The 19,069-nt window shown below is 39.3% G+C and overlaps 2 protein-coding genes across 2 annotated transcripts in view; one reads left to right on the top strand and one right to left on the bottom strand.

The window, feature by feature from the left end:
• Positions 1-19,069, top strand: part of SLC25A12 (solute carrier family 25 member 12) — a 229,436-nt gene that overhangs the window by 54,401 nt on the left and 155,966 nt on the right. The gene's annotated exons all lie outside the window — the stretch shown is intronic.
• HAT1 (histone acetyltransferase 1) overlaps positions 1-19,069 on the bottom strand; it is a 74,145-nt gene that overhangs the window by 35,803 nt on the left and 19,273 nt on the right. Inside the window, exons 3-4 of the mRNA XM_017538217.2 lie at positions 11,471-11,546; positions 5,923-6,043 (exon numbers count right to left, since the gene is read on the bottom strand). Coding sequence (XP_017393706.1) covers positions 5,923-6,043; positions 11,471-11,546 — 197 coding nt within the window. The remainder of the gene's footprint in view (positions 1-5,922; positions 6,044-11,470; positions 11,547-19,069) is intronic.

Raw genomic sequence — 19,069 nt, 5'->3', positions numbered from 1 at the left:
AAGAATGGAATAATTAGATGTCAATGCAAATACACAGCTATTCTCACTGCGTGAAGTATTTAAAAGGTTTATCTATAATTAAGTCAACAGTTCTTTCAAAGAAATCAATTCAGTATTATCAGCTGCAACTGTAAAAAACAAAAACCCTCCAAGAGTGGATTTATACATAAGGAAAAATATCACCTGCATTTTTAAGAAGAATATCTAGCTGGGCTTGGGTCTGGAGAATTTAGCAATCTACATATTTGATTTAAAAAAAACCTCTATTTTAATAAATGTATTAAATGCTAGTTCATCTCATATTAAATCTTTTCAAACATCAAACCCCTACGGTACTATTCAGAATCACTTCTGTATCTGTAAAATTTCAAAAGTTATCCTGGGACACAAACTATATTAAATAAAACATATTAAATGTAGTTACACATTATTTATCTGGCAAGCTCAGTCATCTCAAACATGGCTGGGAAATGGGAAAAAAAAACACACACACACACACACAAAAACCAAGTAGTACTCAAAATATTTCTAATACTAAAGCTGAACACTGAATATGAAACTACTTCAGATCTTTTTCATGCTATGCACAATTCATGTTATAGATGGGGTATAGGGGTGGCAAAAGAGGTACAGTCAGAAGTTACAGTCAGTTTAAAGCCCTGAAAAAGCTGGCTGCATTGTTACTGCTTTAGGGATTGCTACTATTGCAGAAGGTGGTTATGACATACAGTATAAAGTAATCCGATTCCATCAAGCTTACCAATATGGGTTTTTTTTTTTGAGACAGAGTCTCACTCTGTCACCAGGTTGGCGTGCAGTGGCACAATCTTGGCTCACTGCAACCTCCGCCTCCTGGGTTCAAGCAATTCTCCTGCCTCAGCCTCCCGAGTAGCTGCCACCACGCCCAGCTAATCTTTGTATTTTTAGTAGAGACAGGGTTTCATCATGTTGGCTAGGATGGTCTCGATCTCTTGACCTTGTGATCCACCCACCTCGGCCTCCCAAAGGGCTGGATTACAGGCTTAAGCCACTGCGCCTGGCCCCAATATGGTATTTTTAACCATAAAGGGATTGTTTGCTAGTGTGAAGCCCCTTAAGATGATAGCAGTAAACTGGGAGCACATGGCATAAAACATGGAAGAAGGGTGGATATGGTGGCTTGTATTTATAATCTCAGAATTTTGGAAGGCCGAGGTGGAAAGACTGCTTGAGGTCAGGAGTTTCAGACCAGCCTGGGCCATATGGCAAGACCCCCATTTCTACAAAAAATTAAAAATTAAAAAAAAAAAAACTTTAAATGGGGGGGAAACATATGGTAAAAAGGAGAAAGATACCTATGTAACAAACCTGCACGTTCTGCACATGTATCCCAGAACTTAAAAGTAAAATAAAAAAAAAAAAAAAAAAAAAAAAAAAAAAAAAAAAAAAAAAAAAAAAAAAAAAAAAAAAAAAAAAAAAAAAAAGAGAAAGAAAAAGCAATAAACACAAGAGCCTGGACCCTCTTAGAAAAGGTCATAAATGTTCCTAACATCTTTTAATCAGGATATTATTATATATTGTGCACAACAACACTAAATTATCATCTCCTCATACAATACTGATTATTTACTAGTTGTTTGACTTTGGACAAAACTGTCACAATATAACAAATCCCTCAAAATTTAAATAATAAAAAAGGGTGAGGCCAGGTGCGGTGGCACATGCCTGTAATCCCAGCACTTTGGGAGGCCAAGGCCAGTTGATCACGAGGTCAAGAAATTGAGGCCATTCTAGCCAACACGGTGAAACCCAGCTCTATTAAAAATAGAAAAATTAGCTGGGTGTGGTGGCACACGCCTGTAGTCCCAGCTACTTGGGAGGTTGAGGCAGGAGAATTGCTTGAACCCAGGAGGTGGAGGTTGCAGTGAGCTGGGATCACACTACCACACTCTAGCCTGGCGACAGAGCAAGACTCCATCACAAAAGAAAAAAAAAAAAAAACCAACTAAGTCACCTCCAGTAATGAGAGGAGGTTTTAACCAAAAATAAAGATGAGGCACAGAGCAGTTAAAGTCAGTTTAAAGCCCTGAAAAAGTTGGTTTCATTGTTAATTCTTCAAGAACTGCTACTTCTGCAGAAGAAAGTTATGACATATAGTATGAAGTAATGTATTTCATCTGTCACACTTGTGTCTAGCACAGTATTACCAACAGTATATCAGATATGATTTACTAAAACTTGCTGGATTTGTAAGTGCAAAGAAAAGAGATTTTTGCTATAAGAATATAAACTTTCAATTTTAAAATACATTGTTTAGCAACAAAAGGGGATTTAATCTTTAAAAAAAATCATCTCTGTGAAGTAATGCTTGATGAAGTTTCAATGCCCTTAAATAAGGAATGCTCAGAAACAGAACAAGTCTAAAATATATAATTTTCGTAAGGCCCTCAAAGATTCATGTCCATCTCACATGCAAAATGCATTCATACTACTCAAACATTCCTAAAAGTCTCAACCATTACAGTATCAACTCAAGTTCAAAATCTCATCTAGATAAAATCAGTTCAAAAGTCACACATCTCATCATCTAAATCAGCTATAGGTAAGACTCTGGGTATGATACATCCTAGGGCAAAATTCCTCTCTATCTATGAACCTGTAAAATCAGAAAACAAAGTATCACTTCCAAAAGACAATGGTAGGACAGGCATAGGACAACAGTTACAGATTCTCTCATTCCAAAAGAGAAAATGGAAGGAAGAAAGGAGTCACTGGTATCAAGGAATTTCAAAAATCCAGCATGGCAAATTCCATTAGGTTTCAAGGCCTAAGAATAACTGTGATCTGCAGCTCCACCCTCTAGACCCAGAGCTTTGCCCTCAGAGTCATTCTTCCATTTTCTTTAAAGGTAGCACATGTTTGCAGCTGGGCAGTTTAATTAGCTCATTTCCTGCCTATGGAATTTGGAGAGTTCATACAGCCTTCCTTTATTTTGTCCTGTCAGTCCAAGCTGCACTTTAAAATTTTAATTCTCACAACCCTTGAGTCACCTGTGTACGTCATGAGGATTCACACCATTAGACAAGAGGGTCCTCAACACATGTCCCCCAGATCTATATTCCTAGCTCTTTGCTGAGACAACTGAGATCCATGAGTCACATGCCTAATCCCTTCAGCACTAGTAAAAGGTTAACCTGCCAAAGGTTATCATGGTTTTCTCTCCAGAACACACTTTCCACCTTTCTGACAATAAATATCCTAACTAGTGCCTTCTACAATCTGGATAGCCTAAGACTTTCCCAAATCATGAAGTCCTGTATCCTTTTTGTTTAACCATTCTTCCCTCAATTTATCTCTTTCCTCACTTTACTATAAACAGCCAGAAATCATGCCACACCTCCAATACTTTGCATAAAAACCTCCTCAGCTAAATACCCAAGTCCATTGCTTACAGGAAGTTCTCCTTTACACATAACTGCAGGACATAATTCAGCTAGGCTTTCTGCCACTATAGAACAAGGATCTCCTTTCCTGCAGTTGCCAAATACGTGTTCCTCATTTTGTTCTAAGCCCTCACCAACAAGAGGCACTTTTTTTTTTTTTTTTTTGGAGACAGGGTCTGGCTCTGTCACTCATGCTGGAGTACAGTGGCACAATCTTGGCTCCCTGCAACCTTCACCTCCCGTGCTTAAGCCAAACTCCTACCTCAGGTTCCAGAGTAGCTGTAACTACAGGCACACACCACCATGCCCAGCTAATTTTTGTGTGTGTGTGTGTGGTGTTTTTTTGGTAGAAATGGGGTTTTGCCATATTGTCTAGGCTGGCTCGAACTCCTGAATTCAGGTGATCTACCCACCTTGGCCTTCCAAAGTGCCACCAAACCTGGCCTTTACTTATTTTTATTTTAAGAGATGTGAGCCACCAAGCCTGGCCTTATTTTTTATTTTTATTTTTTTTAAGAGAAAGGGGCTCACTGTCACCCAAGATGGAGTGCAGTGGCATGATCATATTTACCTTACTGCAGCCTCAACCTCCTGGCCTCAAATGATCCTCCTGCCTCAGTCTCCTCAGTAGCAGAGGCACTTTTAATGTTCATGTTTCTACCAAAACTATGTTTATGACAATATTTATATTCTCTAAGATGGCACAGGCTTTCTCTCCCACACTCCTAGCTTCATTCTAAGCCCTAACCAACAATCCATATTTCCTTTAACATCCATATTTCTACCAACAGTTCATTCAAGGTAATCTATGCTTTTTCTATCATGCACCTTCAAAACTCCTCCAGCCTCTACCTATCTCCAAAGACACTTATACATTTTTAGCTATTGGTTATAGCAGCATCCCACTTCCTGATATGAAAACCTATATTGGTTTTCTGTGGCTGCTATAATAAATTACCATAAATTTGGTGGCTTAAAACATTTATTCTCTTACACTCTAGATGTGGTCTGAAATCAGTATCACTGGGCTATGATCAAGGTAATATACTCCCTCAGGAAGCTCTAGAAGGGAATCTGTTCCTTTCTTCTTCCAGCTTCTAGTGACTAAGCATTCTTTGGCTTGTGGCCACATCACATCTGCCTCTTTGGTCACACTGCCTTCTCCTCTTCTGTCACCAAGTTTCCTTCTGCCTCCCTCTCATTAGGATACATGTCATTACGCTTTGGCCCACTCAAATATTCCAGGATAATATCAAGATACTTAATTATATCAGCAAAGTGCCTTTTGCAATATGAGGCAGTATTCAAAGGTTCCAAAGATTAGGACATGGATATCTTTTGCAGGGACTATTATTCAGTCTACCACAGACACATACTGATCTCTCTCTATCTCTCCTTTTTTTTTTTTGACATGGAGTCTTATTCTGTTGCCCAGGCTGGAATGCAATGGTGTGATCTCAGCTTACTGCAACCTCCGCCTCTGGGTTCAAGCGATTCTCCCACCTCAGCCTCCAGAGAAGCTGGGATTACAGGCATGCACCACCATACCTGGCTAATTTTTGTATTTTTAGTAGAGATGGGTTTCACCACATTGGCCAGGCTGATCTCAAACTCCTGACCTCAGGTGATCTGCCTGTCTTGGCTTCCCAAAATGCTGGGACAACACGCCCAGCCTGAGTATGTAATTTTAAAACCACCATATAATAGATTCTCTCCTCCCTCAAACCTTAATTCTTTTTTTAAGAGGCAGGGTCTTGTTCTGTTGACCAGGCTGGAGTGCAGTAGTGTTGTCATGGCTCACTGGCAGCCTCAATCTCCTGAGCTCAAGCAATCCTCCCACCTCAGCCTCCCAAGTAGCTGAGACTACAGGTATGTGTCTCCATGCCCAGCTAATTTTTAAAATTTGTTTTCTACAGACAGGGTCTCCCTATGTTGCCCAGGCTGGTTTCCAACTCCTGGGCTTGAGATTCTCCCACTTCAGCCTCCAAAAGCACTGGGATTACAAGCACAACCCACTGTGCCCAGCCCAAACCTTTAATTTTTAGAACCTATTTTTTTGTTTGTTTTGTTTTTGAGACAGGGTCTAGCTCTGTCATCCAGGCTGTAGTGCAGTGGCATGATCTCAGCCGACCAGCCTCTGCCTCCCGGGCTCAAGCCATCCTCCCACATCAGCCTCCTGAGTAGCTGGGATTACAGACATATGCCACCACACTCCACTAATTTTTCTGTGGTGTTTTTTTTTTTTTTTTTTTTTGGTTTTTCTTTTCTTCCTCTGTCATCCTCTACCCCATCCCCCATCCCTCCTGTTTTTTTTTCTTTTTTGAGAAATGGGGTCTCACTATGTTGTCCAGGCTGGTCTTCAACTCCTGAGCTCAAAAGATCTGCCCCTCTTGGCCCCTCAGAGTGCTGGGATTACAGGTGTAAGCCACCACACCCAGCCTAAAACCTATTTTAAAATAAACTCAATTGGAAAACAGCAAAAATGCATTTCTGTTCTTACCTCTACACAGTCAAAGTTCTCATCAACTTTAGATGCATATTCAACACGGAACATTGTTGACAGGCTACCAGCAATATAGTATAACAGGATCTTTAGACCCTTGTAACCGAAAGCAGTTTCGCTGAAATGGAAAAAATAGCAATAATGAGAATGAATTTTTGCAGTCATTAAAAAGTACTTACATATAAACAAGTTTAACTTCATGGGTAGTTTCAAGATTTTAAATTATACTTAAAAAAAATCACCTACAATAAAATGTGCTTCAGTTTTCATCTATAAAATAGAATAATGGTGCCTAACGCAGGAATGTTGTTTGGGTTAAATGAGTAAGTTAATACACGTAAATTACTTATAAAATCAGCACATTGTGCAAGTACTCAATAAATGTCATACATTTAATACTATTGCTACTGTTGCTGCTACCATTATCAGTATTGGACGGCATTTCAAATGAGAGAAGTATTGTTAAACTAGGACCTGGCTAGGCAAGCAGCTACCAAGCCTTGGACCAGTCCCTCCAACTTACCACTTGTTGAATTACCAACATCCAGAGCTCCAGCAACAGCACCTGCCTTACTACATGTAAACTGTTCTATGAACTCAAAAAGCAGATAAAGAACTGCTGCTACTTTTTCCACCCCTGCTCCCTGCTATCACATTTATGCCTTAATATTCCTTTTTCCAGCTTAAGAGTCTTCTAAAAAGTGAACTCTAAATTATCCAGAATAGGCAAATCTATAGCGACAGAAAGCAGATTAGTGACTAAGACTAGGGGTCAGGGTAAAGGAAAGTGACTATTAATGAATTTTAGGGTTTTTGCTGGAAGTGATAAAAATGTTCTAAGGTTGACTATGGTTGCACACTCTGAATACATCAAAAACCACTGAGTTTTATACTCTAAATAAATGAACTGCACAGTATATATCTCAATAAAGCTGTATTCTGATTCTTTTAGAAAGTACACTGTGAAAGAAAAGTATTTGAAAGAAGCAGTGTCATTTCCAAATTCCTGTCTAAGCTACAGAAATAAAACATGAGCATCGTCCATTCCAGCGACTCTGAAAGTTATGTGAAGAAGAAAGGAGTGGCAACGACACTAGGATCAAGGGCAATATCATGCTTGGGCCATAAGGTTCAGGGATATCACAATTATGTTACTGTCACCTGCCTACCTTAGAAGAATGGTACTTGAGCATACCACTTTCAGTGACATTATGCAAAACAGGTAAGAGAATGTGCAAAATGCTATTAAGAAGCACTATCTGGGCCAGGCACGGTAGCTCATAGCTGTAATCCCAGCACTTTGGGAGGCCAAAGCAGGGAGATCACCTGAGGTCAGGTGTTCAAGACCTGCCTGCCAACATGGTGAAACCCTCTCTCTACTAAAAAAATATAAAAATTAGCTGGGCGTGGTGGCAGGCACCTGTAATCCCAGCTACTTGGGAGGCTGAGGCAAAAGAATCACTTGAACCCAGGAGGCAGAGATTGCAGTGAGCTGAGAATGTGCCACTGCACTCCAGCTGGGCAACACAAGACTCCATCTCAAAAAAAATAAAAAGAAGCAGTATCTGTAAAACTAGATCTTATCTATTAAGATATTACCACAGATTTTTTATAGTAAAAAGTAGAGAATAAAACAATGTCTCTTTAAAGATAGATATCCAAAGAGAAAATATTCTTTTTTATAATAAAATAAAATCTGTTTAAAATATGAAAGGCTGAAATGTTAGCATTTATCTATGTATAATAAGATATAATTATTCATATTTGAAAGCATATAAAATATCTAATCTGGTACATTAATAATGAGAAATTCTCAGGAAATTTGTTGCAGGAAGAGACCTTTGTTGACCTAAAAACACATTTAAGGCTGGTACAATGGCTCATGCCTGTAATCCCAGCACTTCGGGAGGCCTAGGCGCATGGATCACCTGAGGCCAGGAGTTCAAGAACAGCCTAGCCAACAGGGTGAAACCGTCTCTACTAAAAATACAAAAATTAGCCGGGCATGGTGGCATGTGTCTATAGTCCCACCTATTTGCGAAGCTGAGGCAAGAGAATCGCTTGAACCCAGGAGGTGGAAGTCGCAGTGAACTAAGATTGCACCACTGCACTCCAGCCTGGGCGACAGAGTGAGACTCCGTTTCAAAAAACAAACAACAACAAAAAGCCATACATTAAATATGGCTGGGTGCAGTGGCTCATGCCTATAATCCTATGACTTTGGGAGGCCAAGGCAGGCAGAATGTCTGAGCTACAGAGTTCAAGACCAGCCTGGCCAACATGCCAAAACCCCATCTCTACTAAAATTACAAAAAAAAAAAAAAAAATTTTAGCTGGGTGTGGTGGTACATGCCTGTGGTCCCAGCTACTCATGAGAATTGCCTGAACTGGGAGGAAGCAGAGGTTGCAGTGAGCTGAGATCATGCCACTCCACTCCAGCCAGGGCAACAGAGCAACACTCTGTCTCAAATAAACAAACAACAACAAAACCTACAAAAAAAACCCCCACACATTAAAGAAACACATCAATGATGTTAAAATAATGCATGGGGGAAAAAGGACATGAAGGGAAATATTTAATGTCCACTATGTCTAAATACCCTTTCCTACTACAACAAACCAGGGGTTCCATGGGAAACTGGTTGACTCCAGAACTAACAGGGAAAGTACACGATGAATCTGGAAACATCTTACTGTGCTAGAAAGTAAAGTGTCCTCAAAATTGTAAGGATGTATCAGAAAGACTCAAAAGTGTCTGAAAGGGTGGCCACCTGCCAAATTGGGGATAATCTGAACATCAAAATTAGTAGCAGTAACAGGCTGTACATAACCCACGAATTTAAAAAAAAAAAAAGAATCCTTAGCCGGGTGCAGTGGCTCACATCTGTAATCCCAGCACTTTGAGAAGTCCAGGTCGGAAGATCACAGGAGCCCAGGAGTTCAAGACTAGCCTGGTCAACAAATTTTTAAAAATTAGCTAGGTGTGGTGGTACTACAGTCTTAGCTCCTCAGGAGGCTGAGGTGGGAGGATCTGCTTAAGGCTGGGAGTTCGAGGCTGCAGTAAGCTGTGATTGCACCACTGCATTCCAGCCTGGGTAACAGAACAAGACTCTGTCTCAAAAAACAAAAACAAAAACAGAAAAAGAATCCTGAGTTTGATATAAGTAAAAAAATAAATAAGGGGAAGAAGAAAAGCTCTTCTTATACTAGCATGCCAACTAATAAATTAAAAGGGTATGATAGAGTTACAAAATTACCACTTTACAATCATCATAGTAAAATATTGACTCAAGCAATAATGGATGCTAAAACTACTGGGTAAAAACTTGATGGAAAACAGGCTATTTTCAGTCTTATCTGCCTACAAACTACTTATAAATTACAAAGGAAAAAATGTTAATTTTATAGTGAAAAAACCTGGCAGCCACCTCCAAACTAAGTGGCCCAAGTTAACTTAACCAACAAGGGACAAACTGACATCACGGACTCGCTGATGTGATACACTGAGGACACATTACCACTTTTGTAATGGTACTGCAAAGACATGCATTATCTGAGTTTAATCACAATGAAACCAATCAAATCAGTGTAAAATAAGATTTCTACAAAATTAGCCTATGCCCTACAAAAATGTCTGTCAGGAAAAAACAAAGGCTGAGGATCTATTTAAGATTAAAGAATGAAGAAATATAACAGTGAAATGCAATATGATTCTGTATTGGATCCAGGATTAGAGAAAATGGCTATTAAAGAATTATTAGAAATCAACTGACAAAATCTGAAACATGGACTGTATATCAGAAAACAGTAATGTATCAAGTTGGGCGAGGTAGCTCACACCTGTAATTCCAGCACTTTGGGAGACCAAGATGGGCAGATCACTTGAAGTCAGGAGTTTGAGACCAGCCTGACTGAGACGGTGAAACCCCGTCTCTACTAAAAATACAAAAATTAGCTGGGTGTGGTGGCAGGTGCCTGTAATCCCAGCAACTTGGTAGGCTGAGGCAGGAGAAATCATTTGAACCCAGAGGCAGAGGTTACAGTGAGTTGAGATAGTGACACGGCACTTCAGCCTGGGCAACAATTCGAGACTCAGTATCAATGTTAAATTTCCTGAATTTTTACAATTCTTTCATGGTTGTTGCCCTTATTTTTAGAAAATACATACTTAAGAGAAATGAGGGGTAAAGGATCAGGATATATCTGCAATCTACTCTCAAATAGTTCAACAACAATAGTATATTTTTATAAGAGAGAATGATCAAAGCAAATGTAGCTAAATGGCAACATTTGGTGAATCCAGGTAAAAAATATACAGAGATCACTGTACTATTCTTGCAATTTTCTGCAAATTTGAAATTTTTTCAAAATCACAAGTTTTTTAAAAGGTAACTGACTAAATAATGTAATCAAAGTATAAGAAATTAAAGAACAGTGCTGAATATACTGGGACATATCTTTATTTTGTTTTTGTTTTTTTTGAGACACAGTCTCACTCTACTGTGCAGGCAGGAGTGCAAGAGCATGATCTCAGCTCACTACAACCTCTGCCTCCTGGGTTCAAGCAATTATCCTGCCTCAGCCTCCCTGTAGCTGGGACTACAGGCGTGTGCCACCATGCCTAGTTAATTTTTGTATTTTAATAGACGAGGTTTCACTATGTCAGCCAGGCTGGTCTCAAACTCCTCATTCTGCCCGCCTCGGCCTCCCAAAGTGCTGGGATTACAGGTGTGAGCCACCATGCCTGGCCTGGGATATATCTTTAAAGTTCCTTCTAAAAAATAAACTTCAGAGCAGGTACAGTGGTTCATGCCTGCAGTCCCAGCACTTTGGGAGGCGCAAGTGGGAGGATCACTTGAGACCACAAGTTCAAGACCAGCCTGGGCAACATAGGTATACCCAATCTCTACAAAAAATCAAAAACAAAAACAGCCAGGTATGGTCGTGTGTGCCTGTAGTCCCAGCTACTCGGAGGCTGAGGTGGGAGGACTGCTTGAGTCCCTGAGGTTCGGGCTCCAGTGAGCTAACACTACTGTACTCCAGCCTGAGAGATAGAGTGAGACCCTGTCTCAAAAATAAATAAATAATAAGCTTCTCTCAATTGCTTATTTAATCACAGAATAACAATTTAAGCTTTCTATTACAGCTTTAGGGGAATATATGCTACTAGAAGTAATTTAGCAAAACAATAGGCAGAAAAAAGTAGTAGTTATGATCATGGGATCTGGAGTCAGATTACCTAAATCTATACTCTAGCCATTTGTATGTTCTTAAACAATTACCCAATTCCATCAATGCACCAAGTGGCAAATATTAATACCATCATTAATACTGTTATGAGAATTAACACATTTACAGCACTAAATGGTAGGTATTAAAATGGCTAGTGTCTCAATGTATAAAATACCATTATAACATATATTTTAAGATAAACCACATAAAAAATAAGAGTAAAGAAAATAAAATTTGATTTCTTAATCTAAAAGAAAAAGAACAAAATTTTTTCTCCATCCTAATTTGACAAACATTTTCCTAAATTACTTACTCATCCCCAAAGAGTTGATGGGTATATTCAGGAAAGAAAGTTCTAATGTCATTTTCAAGATCTTCAGGAAAACGAACTGTTATAAAGGAATAAAAAATATAGAGACATTAAAGATATTAAAGATGTTGAAGGTAACAGATATTTCTATTTCAAGAATTTCAGTATAGCTAGGATACAGCCAACATTTTTCTTACTCAAAGTGTCATTTCTTCATTACATGATTTATACTGTATACTCAAGAGACCAGTAAACAACAAAAATTAAAATATTACTTTGAGTGCTTCAGCACTGAAACCCTACTTATTCTAAGAATTATAAGGCTAGGTATGACAGAGGCACCTGATTTAGTTTTTATTTTTCCATATGTTTATGCATAATGCGATAAGTAAAGGAAAAACAAAAAGACACTTTGAGGTAAGAAAAGTTACAGCAAGTGAAAACAGTACGCTCTAAGAAATATTGTAGTAATAACAATAACCAGATGACATTTATGTTGTTTGGGTTTTGTTTTTTTTTTGCTATTAACACTGCAATGACATCCTTATATACATCTTGGTGTGCTTTTATAAGTATACATAGGGGAAATTCCTGGCAGTAGAAAAATAGGGAAAGAGTACTGAAATATTTGTATAAATATTGCTAAAATGGCTGGGTGTGGCAGCTCATGCCTGTAATCCCGGCACTTTGAAAGGCCAAGGCAAGTTTGTACCCAGCCTGGCCAACATGGTGAAATCCCATCTCTACTAAAAATACAAAAATTAGCTGGGCGTGGTGGTGCATGCCTGCAGTCCCAGCTACTCAGGGGGCTGAGGCAGGAGAATTGCTTAAACCCAGGAGGTGGAGGTTGCAGTGAGCCAAGATCATGCCACTGCACTCCAGCCTGGGTGACAGAGACTCTGTCTCAACAGATATATTGCTAAAGTACTCTATATAAAATACTGCAACAGTTTACATACCCACAAGCAGTTTATATACCCACAGCTTATAAACTCTTTTGTTTCCTACATCCTTGAGAATACTCTGCTGTACTCAAGGATATTCCATACCCTCAACTTTAATTTCTTTCAATCTAAGATGGAATAGGTATCCTTTTGTTGTTTTTATTTGTTGTGAGTACTTAAATACTGGACATTTTTCTGATATAATTTATCTTATGAAAAATACTTTAGTCATTAAAAAATTCTTAAGCAACTGAAGAATGAAAAGATAAATTGTAGGGCCTGTGGCTCACACCAGTAATCCCAGCACTTTGGAGGCTGAGGTGGGAGGACCACTTGAGGTCAGGAGTTCGAGATCAGCCTAACCAACATGCTGAAACCCCGGCTCTACTAAAATACAAAAATTAGCCAGGTGGGGTGGTGGGTGCCTGTAATCTCAGCTACTCCGGAGGCCAAGGCAGGAGAATCGCTTGAAACCTGGGAGGCGGAGGCTGCCCTGAGCTGAAATTGTGCCACTGCACTCCAGCCTGGGCAACAGAGTGAGACTCCGTCTCAAAAAAAAAGATAAATTGTAGATGAAAAATTTCTAACACTGTCCTCACAGAGCAGGTCATTCCTTGCATGCCAAAGTATCTCCAACAGATTACTAATTTACAGAAGATATATTTTCACTGTAGAGATCTGGTAGTCACCACTTTTCCAAATGATCTAACTTAGCATCATTCATTGTGGGATAGAACAACATTATGTGCCTCCTGATTCAATGCAATATGAAGTACAGTCATCCCTCAGTATACTTGAGAGACTGGCTCTAGGACCCTCGGCTGTACCAAAATTCACAGATACTCAAGTCCTGTTTCCTACATCCTATAGTTCTGTTTGGTGTCCCAAACACTACTTTTGATCTGCATTTGGTAGAAAAAAACCCATGTGTAAGTGGATCCACACAGTTCAAAGCCATGTTATTCAAGGACCAACTGTATACAGCATCACCTATGAAGTTTTCTCACCAAATATTTTTATCTTAAATCTAATCTTTTTAACTTCCAATTTAAAGGAAATACAGAGGATACAAGAGGAAGTTAAACTAACATCAAAAAAAAAATACAGAATGTAGATTTATCTAATAGTTCTGTGCAATGATTTTACTCTCCCAAATAAATTAATGTCATGTAGGGAAAATGTTGCATGTGGGTGCGAAGAGATTGCTCTGCATTAAAAGAAATTATTTAAGAAATATTACAACAAAATGCAGTGCATAATCCTTTACTGGATCCTTATTTAAGTAATTTTCTTTTTTTTAAATAGGGCCTCCTTGTCACCCAGGCTGGAGTGCAGTGGCACAATCACAGCTCACTGCAACCTTGAACTCCTGGGCTCAAAGGATCTTCCGCCTCAAGTAGCTGGGACTACAAGTGCACACTACCATGAATGACTAATTTTTAAAATTTTATGCAGAGATGGAGGTCTTACTTTGTTGCCCAGGCTGGTATGCAATTCCTGGGCTCAAGCCATCCTCCCACTTCAGCCTCCCAAAGTGCTGGAATTATAGACATGAGCCACCATGCCTGGCCTACTTTTTTTTTTTTAAAGCTATTAAAGTGCTTCGAAGGCAAGTAGAGAAACCAAAAATTACACAGTATTGAAAAAATTACCATTAATTTTCTTAAGTGTGATAACATTATGGGTATATATATGAATGTGCATATATTAGGAAATGTGCTATAGGCAAGTGTCATGTTTAGATACCTACTGTCAAATAATTCAGCAAAAATATACACATACTAAAGCAAACATGGCAAATGTTAACTGCTGAATCTAGTTGTTAAATATACATGAGTATTGTTCTAGTATCTCAATTGTTCTGTTTCAAATTTTTCATAACAAAAATTAAAAAAAAAAAAAAAAGAGGCCTGGGCAAATACAGCCAAATGGAAAGATTTGAAAAAGCAGAGTGATGGAATCAAAGATATTGCTTAGTTTGCACTTTCTCGCTCACTCTTGCTTGCTCTCCCGCTCCCCTCAATATACACACACACACACATATATATATACAATATAAATATATACATATATATATATTTTTTTTTTTCTTTGAGACAGAGTTTTGCTCTGTCACCAGGCTGGAGTGCAATGGTGCATCTCAGCTCCCTGCAACCTCTACCTTCCGGGTTCAAGCGATTCTCCAGCCTGAGTTTCCCAAGGAGCTGGGATTACAGGTGCTTATTACTGCACCTGGCTAATTTCTGTATTTTTAGTAGAGATGGAGTTTTGCCATGTTGCCTAGGCTGGTTTCAAACTCCTAACCTCAGGTGATCTGCCTGCCTCGGCCTCCCAAAGAGTTGAAATTACTGGCATGAGCCATCGTGCCTGGCCAGCACTATATTTTTTGTACACCTGCAATAGTTTAAAACTTTCTCATATTCACACACGACATCAAGTTGAGAAAATTAACCTTGTTTCCTACAAAATATTAATTCAAAATTAATAAAAAAAAAAAAAAAAAAAGAAGTCAAATATGTCCAGACTTATTAACCTAAAAATTCACAACTACTACATCTCTAATATTTGAAGATGTTTGGAAATATCTAGAAATTCTGAAAAACTAATTTTCAAACTAATATAGTATGTATATTATATGACATTTTGGTAGTGACGGGTAAAAACACATAGAGAAAAGAACAAGTAATGCGTAAGAAAAGTTGTCTTAGGCCTAGTTATGATAATTATTTCTAAAATTCAGATTGGCCTTCTTCTGATGCCCATCATCCAAATTAGTGAGGTTTTAATATTTTCCCATAAAATTTGGTCCACAGAAAACAGGAACTAAAAGTTGGTACATAGCAGATTTAAAGTTCTATCAGTGTGACATATGTACATTACTTGAGAACACGTACAAAATTTGAACTCTCTCCAGGGTATCAGAAACATTAAATATTTTCAAGTCTTTATAAGACAGTTAACGGCATTATAGCAAACAAGCAACCCAAATGTCAAACCATGGGTGAATGGTTAAATAAATTAAACACATGAAATGGCTTATATAATCATTAAACATATTTGGGAATATCTCATGACAAACATAGGAAAATGTTCACAATGCATAGTTAAGTGAACAAAACATGATACGGTAACCTCAATTTTATAAAAGAGAAATAACAGAAATAAATATATAATGAAAAATACTAGAAAATACCCCAAATTATAATACAAAGGTAGGTATTTTGAGTGATGAATTATGTGTAATTTTTATTTTATATACTTTTATGTACTTTCCAAATTTTCTGCAAAAGACATATTACCCCAATACTCAGAAAAAATACACACTATAAAAAACTGAAACAATTCAAAATAAGCACTAAAAACCTCTATAATGGCTGGGCGCAGTAGCTCACATCTATAATCCCAGCCCTTTGGGAGGCTGAGATGGGTAGATCACCTGAAGTCAGGAGTTCAAGACCAGCCTGGCCAACAAGGTGAAGCCCCGTCTCTACTAAAAATACAAAAATTAGGTGGGTGTGGTGTTGCGTGCCTATAATCCCAGCTACGTGGGAAGCTGAGGTAGGAGAATCACTTGAACCTGGGAGGCAGAGGTTGCAGTGAGCTGAGATGGGGCCGTTGCACTCCAGCTGGGGTGACAGAGCATGACTCCATCTCAAAACAAAACAAAACAAAACAAAACAAAACAAAAACAAAAAACCTATGTGACTCATACTTTTGTAAAAAAAAAATGGAAGCTTGGGGCCTGGAATACTAAATGGCACCTTACTGCTACATAACAGGCATCCCAAAACCCCAGGTAAAGGTCTGTGGCCTGTTAGAAACCAGGCCACACAGCAGAAGGTGAGCAGTGTGGTAAGCTAGCAAAGCTTCATCTGTCTTTACAGCTGTTCCCCACTGCTTGCATTACTGCCTTAGTGCTGCCTCCTGTCAGATCAGTGGTGGCATTAGATTCTCATAGGAGCAAAAACCCTATTGTGAACTGCTCATGCAAGGGATCTAGGTTGCATGCTCCTTATGAGAATCTAATGCCTGATGATCTGAGGTGGAGATGAGGCAGTGTTGCTAACATTGGAGAGCGGATGCAAACACAGATTAATGTTAGCAGAGAGGTTTCACTAAACAGAGACCATAATAAATCAATTGCTTGTAGACTCGTATCAAAACCCTATCAGCCCAGACTGGCCAACATGGAGAAGCCCTGTCTCTACTAAAAATACAAACATTAGCTGGGTGTGGTGGAACACACCTGTAATCACAGCTACTCTAGAGGCTGAGGCAGGAGAATAGCTTGAACCCAGGAGGTGGAGGTTGCAGTAAGCCAAGATCACACCACTGCACTCCAGCCTAGGTAACAAAAAGAGACTCCATCTCACAAAAGAAAAAAACAACAACAAAAAACCCACCCCAACCCTATAACTCCTATCACTGAGTAGTGAGTGACAATTAAGCTGCATCTGGTGGCAGGCTTCATAGTGGCAAGAGAGTTGACATACTTCCACTGTACAGCTGCATCTAGTGGCAGCCTTTTAGCCAGACTCCAACACTTATTTCAGTCCACGTGTTGCCTACCCATTATTTCATTTACCACTTCCATCTGTGCCTCTTTCTCACGCTAAGCATTTGTCTCATCACGGTTTTTATAAATCTTTTTGCTAACCCTTGCCAAAAACAGTGAAAAACAAATGTCACTGGAGAGCTTCTTTGAAAAAGGGGAAAGACCCAATGATGAGACAGCAGAAGACTCTAAGACTGCCAATGAAAAGAAAGCTGCATTTAAGAGAAAATACCAAGAGTCCTACTTAAATTATGCGTTCACTGCAAAAGGTGATTCACATTCTCCAAGCCATCTTTGTATAGTATGTGGTGACGGGCTATCCAACAAGGCCATGAAACCTACAAAACTGCTTCATTACATGGAGACCAAGCACCTGCATTAAAAGACAAGCCTTTGGAGTTTTCAAAAGAAAAAAAAAAACATGAACACGAAGAACAGAGGCAATTTACTGAAGGCCACCACTTCATCAAATGTGTCTGCACTGAGAGCATCATTCTTAGCGGCTAACCACATTACTAAAACTAAGAAGCCCTTTACTATTGGTGTTGGTGAAGAATAGTTCCTGCCTGCTGCTAAAGACATTTGTCGTAACTTTTAGGAGAAGCTGCACTTCAAAAGGTAGCACATGTTCACTTAGGCTCATACCAGAACTAGAAGAATTGATGAAATAGCAGGGGATGTTGAGGCACAATTGTTAGAGAGGACTAATGAGTCACCATGGTGCACAATCCAGGCGGACGAGTCTACCTGTGATAACAAGGCAACAATGCTTGTTTTTGTTTTTGTGCACTATATTTTTCAGGAGGATATGCATGAGGATACATTATGTGTACTTTTGTTGCCGACCAATACCACACTGCAGAACTATTTAAGACTTGAATGATTACTTAACAGAAAAACTGAATTAGTCATTTTGTGTCAGTATATGCATGGATGAAGCAGCTGCCACGACTGGACAGCTTTCTGGTTTCACTACTCAATCAAAGAGGTTGCCTCGGCAGGACGCAGTGGCTCATCCCTGTGATCCCAGCACTTTGTGAGGCTGAAATAGGAGGATCACTTGAGTCCAAGAGTCTGAGACCAGCCTGGGCAACATAGTGATACCCTTTCACCACAAAAAATAAAAAATTAGCTGGGCGTGGTAGCACGTGCCTGTAGTCCCAGGCAGAACTGCTTGAGCTCAGAAAGTTAAGGCTACAGTGAGCCATGACTGTGCCACAGCACTCGGCTTGTGCAATAAAGTGAGACCCTGTCTTTTAAAAAAAAAAAAAAAAAAAAAGGTCACTTCCAAATTGCGTCTACACACTGTTTCATCCATAGAGTAATGCTGGTTAGCCAAAAACGTCACATGAACTTAACATTTTGCAGGATGTGATTAAAATTATCAACCACATTAAAGTACATGCCCTTAACTTACATGTGTTCACATCACTCTGTGAGGACACAGAGCACACATATCTTCTTTTTATACACAGAAATGTGATAGCTTTCTAAAGGTAGATCACTGGCTAGAGTTTTTGAGTTACAACAGCCACTCCAGAGACTTCTTTTAGAAAAACAGTCACCACAGGCAGCACATTTCAGTGACACAGAATGGATCACAAAACTTGCTTATTTGTGTGACATATTCAACCTGCTTAACACAGTCGATCTATCACTTCATTCAAGGGAGAATGACAACTGTGTTCCAAGTTGGTAGATAAAGTGGCTGCATTCAAAGCCAAAGTGGAAGCATAAGGGTGTCAAGTGAACACTGGGACTGCTGACATGTTTCAAACATTAGCAGAGATTTTGAAAGGCCTTGCTTCACAGGGTTTTCATTCTCCCAACTGGTGCATGATCACCTATCTCGGCTTTCAAGAGTTTGAGCAGCTAGGTGTGGTGGCTCATGCCTGTAATCCCAGTACTTTGGGAGGCAAAGGCAGGTGGGTCACCTGAAGTCAGGAGTTGCAGACCAGCCTGACCAACATGGAGAAACCCCGTCGCTACTAAAAATACTAAAAATACCAAATTGGCCAGGCGTGGTGGTGCATGCCTATAATCCCAACTACTCGGGAGGCTGAGGAGGGAGAATCGCTAGAACTCAGGAGGCAGAGCTGCAGT

This window comes from Cebus imitator, unplaced genomic scaffold (assembly GCF_001604975.1).
Source record: "Cebus imitator isolate Cc_AM_T3 unplaced genomic scaffold, Cebus_imitator-1.0 Scaffold110, whole genome shotgun sequence".
Lineage (NCBI taxonomy): Eukaryota > Metazoa > Chordata > Mammalia > Primates > Cebidae > Cebus > Cebus imitator.
The sequence above is the reverse complement of the archived record's forward strand: the minus strand, read 5'-3'. Positions and strand labels throughout refer to the sequence as shown.